The following is a 16,593-nucleotide window of genomic DNA, read 5'->3' as shown; positions in this document are numbered from 1 at the left end:
GATTCGTGGGACGGAGGGAGTATATCTTAGGCTTATTAAAAGTAAATATTCCTATTAGGGTTCATGATTTAGTGTTCAGTGTTTAGCATTCAAGGTTTAGGGTTTAGTGTTTAGGATTTAGCGTTTATAAAATATTAGTAGTACTTTATATTGAATAAAAGTAAATTCTTATATTAACATAAGTATACATTTGTGCTAACAAATGTACATTTTATACTTATTAAACTATAATCTTAATAAAAAAAAAAAAGTAGTTATTCATATGAAGAAATGTAGTATTTCAAAATTATTACTTTTTTTACGAAAATTATTATTTTTACTCATGAAATCTTATAATTTTAATTATTTGGTTAAGCAATTATAGTTGTAATAAAAAATAACCATTAATGTGAATAAAGGTAATATTTAAAAAAAATGAAGAAAATAGAAAAAAAAAATAAAAAGTGTTGAAAAAAAAAACTGGAAAATAGAAGAAAATAAATGAGCTAACAAAAAGAAAAAAAAAAGCAAAAATTGAAAAACACAAAAAAATTGAGAAAAAAAGGTAAAAAAACTGGAAAAAAAAAAAGCAAAAACGAAAAAGGAAAAAAAAAAAGTAGGGGGGATTTGAACCCTTGACATTCAGGATAAAAAGGACACCACTCAGCCACTACACGCAATTGTTTTAACTTTATTCATGAAACTTTAATATATAAACCTTTGATGCGGTTGATCGCGGCATCCCATGCAGTCAACCGCATGCAAGACTATCTCTTCCATCTCAGGGTGTTCAAATATTGATTAAAATTCTCATATTTGAATTTATTGTTATGTAATTTTTTAAAATATTTAGTAATCTTATCAATAATAATAATAATAAAAAAAGGTGAGATTATGAGTTCAAACCCCATCATCCCAATATTTGTTGTCAAAATATTTATAAATAAAAATAATAAATTTAAATGGGAATCCAATTATGTGATAGCTTATGTGAAACTATCTTAGGTTAAATGTCTTTGAATCACAATTTTCAAAACTCGTTCAAAAATAAGTTAATTGTATGTAAATACACAAATTTATATCAAATTCTAATTTCAATTTTCAATAAAATAAAAAAAGGTTGGTGATAAACTTCACAAACTCTTACAGCATTGGGAATTTATCCAAAATCAATTTTCGATAAAAAAAAATATTATGTTAAGTGTGTCGGAATAGCAAATTTGAGGCTATTTTTCGGCCACCTTCGATAATCAAAACCCATTAATAGGGGTGTTGTTAGAAAGCTATCACGTAAAGGTTTTTAATGGTACCTTTAAGTTGTCTATAGGGACTTTGGTCGATCAAGTTATTGGTAAATAAATTTTGAATGAAGGCATTATGCGCACGAGTTCAACACATGTATTTTTTCGCTTACTTTTTTTAATTGCGTTAGAAAAGAGAATTTAGTAGTATAAATTTGTGCATTTATATACAATTAACCTTTTTCCTGAATACACCAACTTTTCAATTTTTTCTCAAAACTGGCAAAAGCTTATCAACTGTCAATCTTTATGCAACATAACACATTCAGTATTTTGTGAAGTCAACGGTGTGTGAAAAGCTGAAGAAAATGTGGGGGAGGCTGGACCAAAATGAATTGCTGCTTACTGAGAAAAGAATGGAGAAAAAATAGTTTGATGGACACGAGGCCTCACGGTAGCATTTAGGACGACTTCTTGGACTGCATTCAAATAGGAAGCAGTCAGACTTGAGGATGGATTTTTTGTATAATATAAGTAGAGAAGGGAGAGATAGTAGGGTAAAGCTTGCCTTGCTTAAATACTTCTTATGAATACTCAGTGCCTCTTTTAATGCTTTTTTCGCGTCCAAATTTCCAGTGATTTCGCCCAGGATCTAGATAGATGTTTCAAAATATAGTGACAAATAACGTAATATCAAGTATGACATGCAACTGACACTTATGCAGGAGGTATGTACCTGGACAACATCATCCATGCCTTGAGCCTCTCGTAAGAGTCGCTTATTCTTCTTCTCAAGTACACTAGCAACAAGGAACACAGCAAGAGCACCTCTCTGGTCTGTCCATCCAGTTTGCATATTTTTTCTCTCGAATTTCCCGTACTGCTTCAGCATCTTCTTATGGTTGACTTTGAGGTCACCTTGACTGTTGGAAGAAGATAAATCCATTGATTCCTCATAAAATGTGAAGATATTTGGATTGTACTCCATCGCCCACATGACCTACATAAACAAAATTTCCAGCAAAACTTAAGCTACATAGATATATATATATATCCTGAGACACAAGATCGTGTTGAAATAATGTGTCCAACGCAAAAGGTGAACTGTTTTAGCAATGGTTAATAGTTTAATGGAATCATTTGAATGGATGATAGGGTATTGTACCTCCCAAAGATACATTGCATCCACAAATGAAAACTCTCTTCGAAACAGAACCATCAGCATACGAATGGCAAATAAATATTCCCCACCATCCAGCTCCTCTATCAAAATGGAAAAATGTGGCCTTCAATCACACAGAGATGCAAGCATACACACACACACACACACACAGAGTTGCATTAGCTTTTCTCATGTTTCTTTACACGTGCAGGCACCAGATGCCAGCTTATTCTTTTAACATCTTTCAGTGTTCTTTCTTTGGGTAGGATAGTAGCTTTTAGGGGATGTGCCAGTTTACATACAGAAGAAAGGTAATATATTGGAACCACCATTTACTGCAGAAGCCTGCTTGGATAATTTGCAATGATACAATTGATACAGGGATGCATAGTACTCAGTACACAATGTTCATCATATGTAGCTGAAAAGCATCACCTCATGATACACAAAATTCTCTTACAAACTAAACGGGGGCCTTACTAAGAGTTAATGGTAGATTTCAATAATTCTCTACTAGTCACTCCAAATAAAGATTGAATATGTATTATCTTAAATTATATAATGAAAAATGGAAAATACTACAGAGTAAAACAGCCATACCAAGGTGCTGATGGAGTTTCGGGTCAATAGCTCTAATAATTTGTGAAAGGGTGCCCAGTTGAGATTGAACACCCATAGCACTCGTGGTACACCTGAAATTTTCTCTCTTCCCAAATAGAAATGGAGAACGAGTTACCAATGCAAGACAAGAATGAAAAAATAAACATTGTAAATCTCCATTTGAGAAAAACCAGAAACAAGCCACCTGATAAATCTCAACGAAGGTAGTATAGTATGCGCATATTTAATTATTAGACTTCACTCTCACAATTTGATACGAGGGAGCAAGGTGTAAAGGATTGCAAATTTTTAACAAAATAGCATAAGTCTACTGATGACACATCTAGGACAGTTGCAATCAAAGCCTACAAGAAGCTAGCAGGAGGTTAAACTATTAAACATGCAATATATGTAGGAGTTGCCCAACGAAAGGTTCTAGAATAGTTGCAGGTTGCAAACAATAATCCTTTTTGTTCCAATTCTTTCATGTCAAATTTGGCAGCAAAAGCACTCCATGCTGTAAAAGAATGCATTTATTAACTACAATTCATGCCCCAGGTTTATAATCTCCTTAAATCAATTGATAGATGATGGTTGACATTTAACATCTGGAATGTCCACATAGAAATGAGCAGAGCTATATATAGTTCACCCATGTAAGGAAATCTAAATTGGAAATATGATATAGCTATATATCTTGCAATTGCCGGACAAGAGGAAGAAAGAGGCACTGCTGGTGGAAAGGAAAAGCAAGTAGTAATATGTATTGCACTACGAGGTTGCTGACTAATCAGAGATTAAGTTCCACTTATACACTCTTTTAATAATTTGCTTCTTGTACTTGTTTCCAAACTGACCAAAACTGTCTCATGTCAAAACAAATAACCTTTTGGAGGAAAAGTGTAAAGGATGATTATTTGGTTCTTATGCATTATGTGATATGCATTTTTCAGTGGAAAAAAGAATCTTACTAGCCGGCGCATTGCTCGCTCAAAGCACCAGAAGGCATCTGCTTCATGTTCGATAAGTATAACCATTGGAGAGCATATATCATTCATTCCTGCTCAATAAAGTAAAATACATAAGAACGGGTAAGATCTTTCACTAATAGATATGGCACCTTGGGACAACCCAAGTAATTACCTTGAACATACCCAATATCTTTGTCCATCCAAGCATAGACAGCAAGAACATCCCAAAGTTTTGCCTGATTAGCTTCATTCTCATAGAATACAAGCGTGCGATCAGTCCGTACGACATCCAAACCTAGATTGCTTATGTTAGCTATATGAATCAGCGGTAAACTATACAACTTTATAATGCAGGTCAAATGTTAGATAACAACCACAATTTCACAAATGAATCTTACATGGGTGAACACAAGCATCAGAACCACTTCTAAGAGGGAGACAGAATATCAGACAGAACAAACATTAGGGTAGAAACGATGATTCTTGATAAATATTTACTTGTAAAAATCAAGGTGAAAATCAAGTCATGACTGAGCACGAACCAATTTGAGGCAGGCTTAGCATCCATTGAATCTCCCTTTGGTCTAATTGACCAGAATTTGATATGGCATAGGTGCTGTTTTGGGGATCTGGTACTGGGTGACCATCATCAGTAACTATAGGCGTTGTGATGAACTTTCCACTGCCAATAGTAGGTACCATATTGTGACATACAGCTTTCAGTGCATCATACTGTCCCCTGAATATGTGTAGATCAATATTTATCTTGAAACCGTGTAGATCAATATAATTAAATACACAGTTCACTGGCACTATAGCTTCAAGTATCTGTAGCATATATATGCAATATGCAACCAAATGCACCTTACCAAGTGAGTAGTCAAGTAAAGATATTATCTTAGCAGATTCCGCACTGCACCTTTAGTTATCACAGTAGAAATTGGATCATGTGTGTCTTGACAAATGACGAGCAATCCGAAGTTGAGGCAAATAAAATAAATTGTAACTTCAGAAACATAAAATTTTACAACTAATTTATGGTCATCATCATTCATCAATAGAAAAAAGTACAAAGAAACACTGGTATTTAGGCATGTGATAAAATCTAGACAAAAAAGAGCAATGGTTTTTGAAAAGTAGAGGAGCACCAACTCCACTCTAAAAGAATCACTCGATACTAATAGTTGATATATTGGCGTTAAAAACAACAAAACTGTTGGTCAGTACTTAGGTGACATGAGTATTCATTTCTGAAACCCTGTCCTTAGGTTACAACAGGGGTACGACCGTACAGGTATGGGACCTAGATCCTTCATTGTGAAAATTTGCTTGTCTTAGTGGTTGGACCTTTTAGAGTCCTTTGAATATTTCACCTTGAAATAAATGAAAATTAAGTAGTACCATTTTCTTCCATTTAGTCATAAGCTGATAATTTTTTTAGCAATATATTATATGATGTTCAATTTTTATTTATTTATATATATGTACAGACGCATCCTATATCCTTATCCTAATTTTGGATCCTTGTAGCTGTATCAACATAATTCAAAGTTTAAAGAAGTAATAAGTCGGACTCCTAGACATGTATCACCCTTTCTTGCTGTATATGCAAGTGAAGAAAATTTTGGAACAGTCTGATATGAGTTCTTGAGGAAAAAAAATTAGGTTAATTTATCCTAATTGACATATCACAGTAATACGCTGTAACAAACAAAACTAGAGCAAACTTCCCCACATTCTGTACAAGTAGTAGAGACAGGACTTTCTAGTATCCTTCTATATTGTCTAGGCCAAAGCGAAGGTACCACCATTATCATAATATTACACAAAGCTATTAGAAAGGAGACTACGTCCATACCTTCTTCGTCGCCTGATATCATTTCTTTCATCATATGTGCTGTTGGGATCAAAACAACCTAACAAGAACTCCCAGACTACCCCTTTAATGGTAGGATGAACCCCCTAATAAAATAGTCAAAATAAGAAAATAGCATTTTATCAATATTTCAATCATTCAATTTAACCTAGCGCAAAAAAAAAAAAAAAAAAAATCCTTCAATTTAACCAATAGAGCTCATAAGCTAGTTAAAACATTTCAATTTCATTCTACACGTACAAATTTTACTCAAAAGTAAATATAAACAGATAATCAATTTCAGTCTAATTTGATATATTCCCAGAATGTCCTTAATAGTGCAAGCTGAAATTCAAATTTGCATGGGAAAATTCATCAACAATCAAAAATATATTTGCACAAGGCAGGAGAACATAAGGTGGTTTCAGAAGAGCTTTTAATTGTAAGCTTGTCCCAATTGCCACTATGCAAAATTCTCCAGGCTAAGGTACATCATTGTGCAACAAGTATTATAAATTGATAAATCTCTTATTCATCCACCATAATTATCACTTCCACTTTCCCAATTATTCAAGTATCTTTATTGGAAGCCATGCTATATATAGCCCATAATGTACAGGCACTCAATGGAATGGATTACATAAACTTTACGATCAATAAGTTCTTGCTGTTGGAAGCTTGATGTCTTCAATAATGGAGACTGAAATCACTGAAAACCTTTGAAAAGTAATGATCCTATTTTTTATAAAACATCATTGTCCCACTTTAATAACCCCGCCATTCTATCCCAGTGAAACAAACAGGATTTTCTTGCGAGATAACCTAAGAAAGAAAAACTATCAAATCCTCCACAACAACATGAAAAACATTAGAAAATGAATATAATGGTGCACTTTGAAGATCTTCATATTACTTAATGACAAGAAATATTTTGAGGATAATAGCTGGTAGGACCCATGAACACGGAAACTCATGAAAACTTCAATTAAGAAATGCATACTAACCCCTCTCTGGATTCTTCTAAGAACAGCAGCTATATCCAAATGGCCATCCTCAGTAAATGCCGCATTCCATCTTCTTGGGCTCAGAGTTTTACCAACCTGTCAACACGCCCATGTAAGTGATTGTATTTCAAAATATATAGTATACTTGTAGTGAAAGCAAGTAAAATTATCATATGAAATAGAAGCATTGGAAAGCAAGTAAATTATTCAATGGTCTTCCATGTATAACAAGGACAACCATGAAAAATAGTTCAACAATAGGTTCATCATCGCTCCCCATAAACAAACTTACAGGGTCAGATACGACACATCCACATTTATAACCAAGGCTTGCGTTACTACATCAATGTTATGTCCCAAGTTCTCCAACTCATCCGATACACAAATGCAAGTTCAAGAACGTTGAACTATCTTCCAGAGCTTTGAATTCATTGAGGTAGATGAAGAAATAATTTAGATAGCTTAAACATCTTCCTCCTATAAAACACATGCCAACTAATCCAACTACCCCATACACCAAATAGAAAAAGAAGGTGGAAGTCTCTAACAACACATCAAATAAACTAAGACTTCAAACAATAAACGTGTACATACCCTTGCTTTAAACCGGGTCTTGGGAACATCAGCTGCACATTCAGCTCTCACAGGATAATATGAATCTAACTCCTCAGAGGTCTTGAAAAACATCATGTTCCTAAATGAGAATCAAAACCGTTGCTTAAACAGTAAATTTTTTAAAAATAACATTCTAATATCTTGCAAATTTACTTACTACATACTCTATATTAAAATTCTGCACCAACATGATTAATGCAATAATTAATGAAGTCCCTATATATTACATTTGCAGCTAGAGTTCCAATACATTTACATATATGAAACCAAACTCATAAACAGAGAAAATTTTCATCCATAAATTCTCATCAAATTAAACAAGCGAATAAATGCCTATTTATTTTTCGTACCTTTGTATTAATACGACGAAAATTCGCAGACCGATTTACTTATGAAAGCTCGGCGACGTCGACGCTCATAGAAGTTTCGTTGTATTTTTAGACGAATTTTACAATATTATGATTAATGCTGAAAAAAACTGTGATTAGGGTTGAATGATTGACGAGAAGGATGCAGAATGGAAAAATGGTGGATTTGTTCGTAATAATAATTTTGGCAAAGAGAATTAAGCTCACTGTTTTTTACGGTTTGTTGCTGTTCACCACTTTTTTTTGGGTCCGTATTTAGTATTTAGTGCTAACTAATGATTAGAGTTGAATATGCTTCTAAAAAAATGATTAGAGTTTAATAATGTAATTTAACAATGTGGCTTAGATTTGGACTGTCTGTCTCTTGTCTGTTCTATATTCACCGTTACCATAAATTGAAACCATCTTTTGAAATTTGAAGTATTAATTTTTGAAGCTTCCATCCCCTCAAATAAAAAATACTAACAAAATTGAAGCTTCCATACTTGGACATGCATAAAGTATTTTGATACCAACAGTATGGATGGAAGAAATTTGAATCTAAATAGATCAAATATTCAAGTATATAGTACTCCCTCCGTCCCAACTTAAATGATGTGTATTCTTTTTTGAGCCGTCTCAACTAAAATTATGCGTTTCTATTTTTGATAATAATTTTACACTACAAACAATGTGGTCCCACACACTTTTATACTACAATCTTATTCTCCTTAAATCTCGTGCCGAAAAGAAGTGCACCATTTATGTTGGGACGGAGGGAGTATTAATTATTAAATTATCGCTCATTTTTTAAATTTGATCATCTGGACTAGTGATTTTTGAATCTAAATAGATCAAATATTCAAGTATATAGTATATTAATTATTAAATTATTACTCAATTTTTTTAATCTGATTATCTTAACTAGTGATTTCACTGACTGTGAGAAATTACTCTGCACAAATTTATCGGTCCTAAAAAGTTGAATAGAATTATTGCGATGTGAAATACATATATAAATGTGTTAATATGTAAGAATGTTTTAATTTACATATGTAAATAACCAAAATTCTGAAGAACGTGGATTGTTAGAGCCAACTCCTATGAATTAATTTAGTTGTAATTGTGAATTAGTCATTTCTACCTCATTACAAAGTGTTTTTTGTATGTCGCGTGTTTTGAATTTGATGATAAGATTGTATTTTTTGAGATCTTAAGTACATAATGTTTTTTACTTTGGACAATGGTACATTCCTAAAGTGAATGATGAATAAATTTAAATACAATAGCATTTTTTGGTTGAGCTAGTTCTTCATATTCGTCTTCTTCTTTATTGTTGGACACATCATGAGCATATATGCTTGATGGCTCTATTGGTTTGTGAATTCACCGACGGCCTCGAATAGGCTTGCCACGGTTAACCGGAACCGGTGGGCCGACACCTAAACCGGCCCGAAAGTCAACGGTCGGGGCTCGGATAGTTGACCACGGGCCGATTCTGGGACCGGCCCACTGGACGCACGATCCGGTTACGGTTCAGGAGAGGAGAGGCCTGCGGCCTGCCGGGCCCGGCGCGGCAGGCGAAGTGCAGCATGCTGGTAGGGGGGCAGGCAGGCAGCCTAGGCGCGCAGCTAAGGGCGCTAGGGCCTTGACCGGCTCTCAAGTCTCAAAATTCAAATTTTTCAATTTTTTTTTATTTTCTTTTCAAATTCAAAATCATAATTCAAATTTTTCCCCACCCAATTTTATCTATAAATACCCCCTTCTTCCACCTTCAAAACCATCCCATTGTGTTAACAATTCTACACTCTCTTCTATTCTCCTTCCAATTATCCTCCATTCTTTATGTAATTACAAGCTTTAAAAAACACAACATATATTTAAAAATTATATGACTATAGACTATAGTATAAGATTAAGTTATTAAGTAATTTAAGACTTTAAGTTGAGTAATTTTAACATTTTAAGTTTTTTACATCATAATTTATAAGACTATATAGTACAAAATTGAGTAATTTTAACATTTTTCAACAGTTGTAAAGTAAAAATTATGAAATTTAAGCACAAATCATTTAATTTCATTAAAAAGAATACAAAAAAAAATTAAAAGGGAAAAGCCAAGGAATCGCCGATTTTTGGCCCGGCCCGGCCCGGAACCAGCGGTTTCAAGCCCAAAAATCGGCCCACTCAAAGACCAAAAGGACCGGTTCAGGTTCAAGGATTTGGCTGCCCGGAACCGTCGGTTCGGGCCCCGTGGCAAGCCTAGCCTAGATCACCTTTTATTGTACTTGTACATGAAGCTTTGTTTCTTAATTACTATATTAAATCAAGTGAAAATATATTTTTCTTAGTTCTCAAGGAATATTGAATTCTTGTTTCTTTGTTATTGATAAGAATGAAAGTTGTCGGAGGTTGAAGTGGTGGAGCTTCTCGGAAATCGAATAATTTTTATTTATATGATTCTGATAAGGCTGTCTCACACAAGTTTAGCGTTCATTGTAAGATATGAACAATTGTTACTATATATATATATATATATATATATATATATATTGTGAGTGAAAATATTTTGTACTACTTGAATTAACCTAAATGGAAACAAGTTTGTCTTCACTCGTAGGGGTGACAATTGGGTCGGGTGCCCTATTCGAAAAAACTGGGTACCCGAATTCGAAAAATACTCAATGGAAATCGTGTATCCTAATACCTGACTTGGATATTCATGTACCTTAAATTAGGCGAATTAATTCAATTTTCAAACTTATTTCTAGATTATTCGGATTAATCGGGTATTCGGGTATCCTAATACCCGAATTTTTATTAAAAACATTATTATGAAACAAGTGCCAGAAAACATTAGAACTCCATATTTCAAATCTATTTATGAAATTTTGATTATGCTTGTTCATTTTTTTCTTCAGTAAGTGTAAATTATAAATCAAGCATCACGAGTAATCTAACTTTGATGGAATTCTAGACCTAGATGTTTGCTTCCAAGAACTCGCTTCAAAAAATAGAAGAAAAACGTTCATGCAAAACATTTGATCAATTTTACTTACATGATAAAAAAAAAGCATATAAGTTACCAAACATGTCATCCCTTTGTTGTATCGACTAACTGTTACTGGACCTCATAGTTGTATTAATGGGCCGAGCTTCAACATTACCGCCCAAAATTCTAAAGCCCAATTAGCGCTCGGAAAAACCCTAACCCTAATCTCCCTTCACAAAACCTTCACTTTCAACCCTACCTCTCTCACTCTACACCCCGCAGACGGACGCACCACCAGATCCCCGCTCATCATGGTTAGTCTCTCTCTAAAATGTGTGCACTGAAATGCTGAGCATCATGAATTTTGATTTGATTATCTTTTTGTGTAGCCGTTCAAGAGGTACGTGGAGATCGGAAGGGTAGCCCTCGTTAATTATGGCGAGGACTATGGCAAGCTTGTCGTCATTGTAGATGTCATCGATCAGAACCGGGTATGTCTTTCTTTAATTCTTTTTTCTGAGTTCATTTTTCCTGTTGTATTTTAGTTATTAGGAACTTCATAAGCAGTTTTCGTGTTCATATTTTTTAATAATTCACTATGTTTCTGTTGATTACCTGTTTTCATTTGCTCTTGATGATTTTCTAGTATTATTTTTAGCTTCTGCAGCTGGATTTTGTGCCTAATATGATTCAGCGTAGAAAATATGTAATTTCATCCTTTTTATATGCAGTCTGTATGACTGCTATTTTAGGATTATATGTAGTTTTTCAAATGACGAGTTATTGATGAAGGATGTGTTGAATATCTGCAATTGCTTCTAAGACTACTTGTTGTCTGTTTCCTTCTATCTATGCTGTAGTGGAATTTTTCATCATCTGTTTGCCTAATTGCCAGGCCCTTGTCGATTCCCCTGATATGGTACGTAGTCAGATGAACTTCAAGAGACTTTCTCTTACAGACATCAAGATTGACATCAAAAGAGTTCCAAAGAAGAAAGCTCTTGTTGCTGCTATGGAGGCTGCTGGTGTGTATTCAATGAGAAAAGCTTACCTTACTTTGATGCATTGAATGGTGCTGATAATGTTGTGATGGCTATTGCAGATGTCAAAGGCAAATGGGAAAAGAGCTCATGGGGAAGGAAGCTCATTGTTCAGAAGAGGAGGGCCTCTCTCAATGACTTTGACCGCTTCAAGCTGATGCTTGCCAAAATCAAGGTTTGAATACATTATTATATTATGGTCACTTTATGTTGAGTTTTTTATACTATGCTCAACAAACATTGATTATGAATAAGGGAAACATAGTAGATGCCAAATACTAATTTGGCAATCCTCCTAACATCAAACTATGACACAACACTTGAAATGTATACTTTTAGATGTGAATTTCTGTTACTGCTGTTGCAATCTGTTTGTGGACAACCTTACAGTAGAATGCTTTTGTTTCTTGGACATGTACCACTGGAGAAGTTTGAAACATATTTTATTTTTTGGCTTTTGCAGAAGGCTGGTGTTGTCAGGCAGGAGCTTGCGAAACTTAAGAAAGAGACCGCATCTTAGAAAGTATAATTTCTGTGGTTTATGAGAATTTGGCTTAGTATTTTGGAAATTGTTCTTGAATACTTTGCAACAGTAAGGATGCTTCAATTTTGCCTATTTATGTTTGAACTTCAAAGTTTTATATTTTGTTGGTTGAATTTGGCGTCAAGTATTATCTCCCAGTAGTTCCATTGGCACTGTATTGACTTTTTCCCACTCACCACTACCCACAAGCTTTATGATTTAAGGCAAATTGCTGGAGTAATTAATACTGTTATATGGCCTTTATGATAAATTTGATAAACCCTTATTCTGGTAGCGATTGGTAGGATAAATATATTGTTCTTATTTCTTAATGGTTTGTGGATAATACTTCTACCTACCAGCATGTTTTTATATGTTTTACCAAAGATTTCGTCCAAATTGGTCAGTTTTGGCTACTGGTTACAGCTTTGATTGTAAATTTCATTTGGAGTATGACAAAAATATTTACTGCATTTTCAGCTGAATATGTTAGAGCCCATGGTAACTTGAAAGGAGTTGCAGTTTGTGATAGTTCTAGTTGAGCATTAATTGTATACAATTCCAGGACTTGTGGTGATGAGTTTGAGCAAATTCAAATTAAAATTGAGTTTTCCACAAACAAATCCTAGTTACAAACTTAGCATCGGAATTGGGAAAGGTGTTAATGTTTATGACGTGAGACAGAAAATCATGATTTCTCCAAAATAAGAATATTATTGTTGATAGTTCTTGTTTGAACAAACTGACGACCTTTACGCTGTTGATAGTTCAAGGCCTTTATAATGATGCTCAACTTAAATAAAATTCTCCCTTTGTTTCAATTCAATAGGTTACCACAGATATTAGAAAATAAATAATTTATTATTAAACAGGAGAATGAAAAAAATATCTATTTTAAGTGAAAATAAAGATAATTTTTTATAATATTTGGTGTGTAAATAATTTATGTCGGGGTGTTTATTATGTATTGATTTTATATTGAAGAGCATCCTATTAAAATGAGACAGTTCAAATAAAAAAAGTGTGGCCTATTGAATGAAAAACATAGGCGTATAAAAAAATATCACGTTCGATGGTTCTAAAAACCCGACTTGAAGTGGTCATATATAAGCCATAGCACAAGACCGATAAGTGTGTCTCTAAACAAGTCTCTAGCGATGGAAGCAGCCCAACCTCCGCCATCTCTCTTCCCGGCAAGGTCTTTGAACCGCAAGTTCCCCGTGTCCGACACCAGCGAGTATATGACTCCGTTCATGTGCCCCTTGCCGATCACTCCAACCACGTTCTCGCTCTTGTTCACGGCTTTGCTTCTTTTCAGCGACCACGCCAGAAACTGAATCAATGCACTTTCAAGTCACTTTAGTTGATCAACAGATATGATTTTCGTTGATCACTGCAGAAATGGTTTCTTACCGTATCTCGCTCGTGTATGAGAGGAGGCAGCAGTGACGGATATGACAAACTCAGCTGCTCGTATAGCTCAAAGCTGCTGTCACCACCGATAGGTTCCTGACACGTAAGAGAAGAGACACATACATATTCAGACGGAGTAGAACCCTAGCCTCTGTAAAATTAGGTGGATTAAGATGGAAACAGATCATAGTAACGACAGACTACATATAGTGTTGTTGCTAGCTAATTTTTTAAACTAAAACGCTTCCATTTCTTTAACTTAACTAACAAAATAAACTTATTGATTTTTCAATCATAACAAGCTTGCTCATAGCTTTGAACTTCAAATGGAACCAAAGATTCAAGTGCCAAACCTCGAGTGGCTTGACAGACGATGTCATTCCACGAATAATAGTGGAGACGAGGCTTAGTTTCTCCTTCCATTTCAGAGAACACCACGCCCTTTCAAGCTGAAAAGGATCATGAGTTTCCTTCATTCATGTATCACTCAATCCATTTACAGTTCCAAGTCCAACAAACACAAAACCATTATCCGACAGAAATGGCAAGAACAGTTTCTCACAGTTATCTCTATTGGACGATCTCCCAAGACTAACTGCGCGCCAATTTCTTCAGCAACCTTTCTTGCAGCACGAAACTGGAAATCCACATGTAACTTGATCAAATTAAATTCACAATGTGATTTCTAAAGCTACGAGTATATTAATTTACATGTTTTTACCTCATCACCGAAGGGACGATTGATATCCGAAGATACTTTAGAAGAGAAAGTAGCCAAGAGCAACCGTAATGCTAAAGCAGTTTGACCGCCTGCCATGTATGAAAACCATCACTACACTAGTACTACTCTTGGGAAGAATATTTTCTTGAGATTCAAATTATGAAGTTATACATACGAACCCAAGTTGATGCTTCGCCCAATGGCACCAAAGAATCCAGTTCCACTGAGAGAGAACATGCTGGATCGCAGTTGCTGATTCTGATCACCATTCTCAGGAATATACATGATCCCAGCTCTGAAAAATAGCTCAACAACAGGTGAAGTAAGCCATAGTTTGAAAATCAAATAGATAACAAATGGGAGCACTGCAAAATGCTTTTGAAACATCTAATCTATATGGCTAGCTCAACAAGATTAGGTAGTATTTATAATCAATATGCTCCAAATTATGATTCTATGTTCTTAATGCAGCCTTTGCAATTTGGGAAAAAAAAAAAAAAAAAAAAAAAAAAAACAGAATTGAAGGAAGCAATTGAAAACTTGCCTGCTTCTGCAAAGCTCGACAACGACATTTTCGGGCTTAACGGCCCGAATCACCCTTTCAACATGAGAGGCTGATTCCTGGGAAACATGCGTTGTCCCAATAATCCAAATCCCGTGGGGCTCCACAAAGTCGCTTCTCCAGGGCGGAACAGGGCCGTACTGGGTTTTGGTGAGGAGGACCAAGGTGCCATTTTGAGCCAAATCGAGTAATTGTGGGTGGGATTGTGCAATTGCGGCGGTGGAGATATCGAGAATCTCCTTCTTGAAGTTGAAGGTGGGAGGTGGGGAAGGGATGACGGATGCCGCCGTCGCCGTGCATGATGGTTGAATATTGAATCGGAGCTTAGGCAAGATTGGGAATGGAGATCGTGAAGCTTTCATGCTCAGAAATCCGACTCAGAATAGAGCTTTGTTACGGATAACTGAGCCGGGAATTCGTGACTAGCAACGAGGATTAGAAGTGAGGATAGAAAGAGGATGATGCTTTGCTTGTTTAACTTACTTGAAATTTGGATTTACTCAACGTTTAACATAAGGACACACTTTATTTACTCGACAAACAATCACAAGAATTTCAAATATAACTATATTTACTCGAGAAACACTCTATATTTGCTTGTTTTGTTTTACAAAAAATTGAATTTTCGACTAAAAAATTAAAAAAATAAATTGAGTTTTATTACGTGAATTCACAACTATAAAATATTGTTAGTCGCGCGTGAATTCAAGTTTTAAAACTCAAATTCACAACTAACAATAGATGTGAATTCGAGATTTAAAATTCGGATTCGCAACTAACAGTAACACTAGCAATTCAATTGTGAATTCATCAAACTAGTTGTAAATTCTAATTTTAAAACTTGAATTCATAACCAAAATAACTAATTGTAAATTCGAGCTTTTGAACTCGAATTTACAACCAATACTAATGATTTAGTTGTGAATTCATTGAGTTGATTGTGAATTCTAATTTTAGTTGTAAATTCATAAATTTGACTGTGGATACAAGAATCTGAAACGAACAACAAAAACAGGATGCTAGCCTTTGCACACCACATCTTTCAACTGAACCAAATTTGATCACTGTCTCAGCATCAAAGTTTGAGGCGACGCAATTCTTCAAAATTTTCGAATAAACATCTTCCAATTTTCGCAGCACGAATCAGAGCCACAGACCACATATAATTGAGGGGGGAGAGAGAGAGAGTGAGAGTGTGAGAGATAGATGATGTGATGATTTTTTTTTAATGTGTATTGTATTTGTGAATATGAATTTGTGACTAATTTTTTAATTTTAATGCTAGTGATAATTTTATACTTTTACATAAAAAGTGGGTAATTTTTAAAAATTTATTTGAGTGACCAAATTTTAAATTTATTATAACAAATAGTCTAGTTTCATATATTAACTCCTAAAAAAATGGGCCCTAAAAAACTTGGGGCCTAGGCAATAACATCTTGTGTTCATGCCTAATTACGGCTCTGAATTTAGGTAGAATGGAGGGAGTGTAACATATGAACAATTACATTTAAATGAATATATGTTGTTTACATATTACATATCATTATAGTTAATTTTTGTTATAT

General features: G+C 34.6%; 3 protein-coding genes across 6 annotated transcripts; 1 reads left to right on the top strand and 2 right to left on the bottom strand.

The window, feature by feature from the left end:
* Positions 1-1,420: 1,420 nt before the first annotated feature.
* On the bottom strand, positions 1,421-8,055 carry LOC131014251 (rab GTPase-activating protein 22-like). Of its 4 annotated transcripts, XM_057942161.1 has the most exons (13): positions 7,778-8,049; positions 7,407-7,506; positions 6,813-6,908; positions 5,812-5,915; positions 4,496-4,692; positions 4,352-4,380; positions 4,137-4,248; positions 3,954-4,042; positions 2,983-3,088; positions 2,386-2,483; positions 1,957-2,220; positions 1,789-1,872; positions 1,421-1,699 (listed from the first exon to the last, which is right to left on the bottom strand). In XM_057942161.1, the coding sequence occupies exons 2-13, from the start codon at positions 7,500-7,502 to the stop codon at positions 1,682-1,684; spliced, it is 1,293 nt and encodes a 430-aa protein (XP_057798144.1). In that variant the 5' UTR covers positions 7,503-7,506; positions 7,778-8,049; the 3' UTR covers positions 1,421-1,681. The 4 variants fall into 4 exon arrangements, with proteins under 4 accessions (XP_057798144.1, XP_057798142.1, XP_057798145.1 ...); XM_057942159.1 differs by having other exon boundaries at positions 1,421-1,872; positions 7,778-8,055; XM_057942162.1 differs by lacking the exon at positions 4,352-4,380 and having other exon boundaries at positions 4,126-4,248; positions 7,778-8,047.
* Positions 8,056-10,873: 2,818 nt separating this feature from the next.
* On the top strand, positions 10,874-12,474 carry LOC131014250 (60S ribosomal protein L14-2). The gene is made up of 5 exons (XM_057942158.1): positions 10,874-11,080; positions 11,156-11,257; positions 11,662-11,791; positions 11,869-11,981; positions 12,270-12,474. The coding sequence occupies exons 1-5, from the start codon at positions 11,078-11,080 to the stop codon at positions 12,324-12,326; spliced, it is 405 nt and encodes a 134-aa protein (XP_057798141.1). The 5' UTR covers positions 10,874-11,077; the 3' UTR covers positions 12,327-12,474.
* An 868-nt stretch (positions 12,475-13,342) lies between these two features.
* LOC131014249 (uncharacterized) lies at positions 13,343-15,580 on the bottom strand. Its single transcript, XM_057942157.1, has 7 exons — positions 15,008-15,580; positions 14,643-14,758; positions 14,464-14,552; positions 14,305-14,379; positions 14,096-14,191; positions 13,743-13,838; positions 13,343-13,662 (listed from the first exon to the last, which is right to left on the bottom strand). Exons 1-7 carry the CDS (start codon positions 15,385-15,387, stop codon positions 13,408-13,410), a joined length of 1,107 nt encoding a protein of 368 aa, XP_057798140.1. The 5' UTR covers positions 15,388-15,580; the 3' UTR covers positions 13,343-13,407.
* Between the last annotated feature and the right edge of the window lie 1,013 nt (positions 15,581-16,593).

The sequence above is a fragment of the Salvia miltiorrhiza genome, chromosome 3, assembly GCF_028751815.1.
Source record: "Salvia miltiorrhiza cultivar Shanhuang (shh) chromosome 3, IMPLAD_Smil_shh, whole genome shotgun sequence".
Classification (NCBI taxonomy): Eukaryota; Viridiplantae; Streptophyta; class Magnoliopsida; order Lamiales; family Lamiaceae; genus Salvia; species Salvia miltiorrhiza.
The sequence above is the reverse complement of the archived record's forward strand: the minus strand, read 5'-3'. Positions and strand labels throughout refer to the sequence as shown.

Bases quoted from the DNA above. Each gene is read 5' to 3' on its own strand.
- LOC131014251 (XM_057942159.1), bottom strand. From the start codon at position 7,502: ATGATGTTTTTCAAGACCTCTGAGGAGTTAGATTCATATTATCCTGTG. The intron at 6,909-7,406 runs GTATGTACACGT...GCGTGTTGACAG, and splicing joins AGACCCGGTTTAAAGCAAGG to GTTGGTAAAACTCTGAGCCC. The intron at 3,089-3,953 runs GTAAGATTCTTT...CTATTTGGGAAG, and splicing joins AGCGAGCAATGCGCCGGCTA to AGAGAAAATTTCAGGTGTAC.
- LOC131014250 (XM_057942158.1), top strand. The intron at 11,258-11,661 runs GTATGTCTTTCT...CCTAATTGCCAG, and splicing joins ATGTCATCGATCAGAACCGG to GCCCTTGTCGATTCCCCTGA. The intron at 11,792-11,868 runs GTGTGTATTCAA...TGGCTATTGCAG, and splicing joins TGCTGCTATGGAGGCTGCTG to ATGTCAAAGGCAAATGGGAA.
- LOC131014249 (XM_057942157.1), bottom strand. From the start codon at position 15,387: ATGAAAGCTTCACGATCTCCATTCCCAATCTTGCCTAAGCTCCGATTC. The intron at 14,759-15,007 runs GCAAGTTTTCAA...GCTATTTTTCAG, and splicing joins GTCGAGCTTTGCAGAAGCAG to AGCTGGGATCATGTATATTC. The intron at 13,839-14,095 runs GTTTGGCACTTG...CTTACGTGTCAG, and splicing joins CGTCTGTCAAGCCACTCGAG to GAACCTATCGGTGGTGACAG.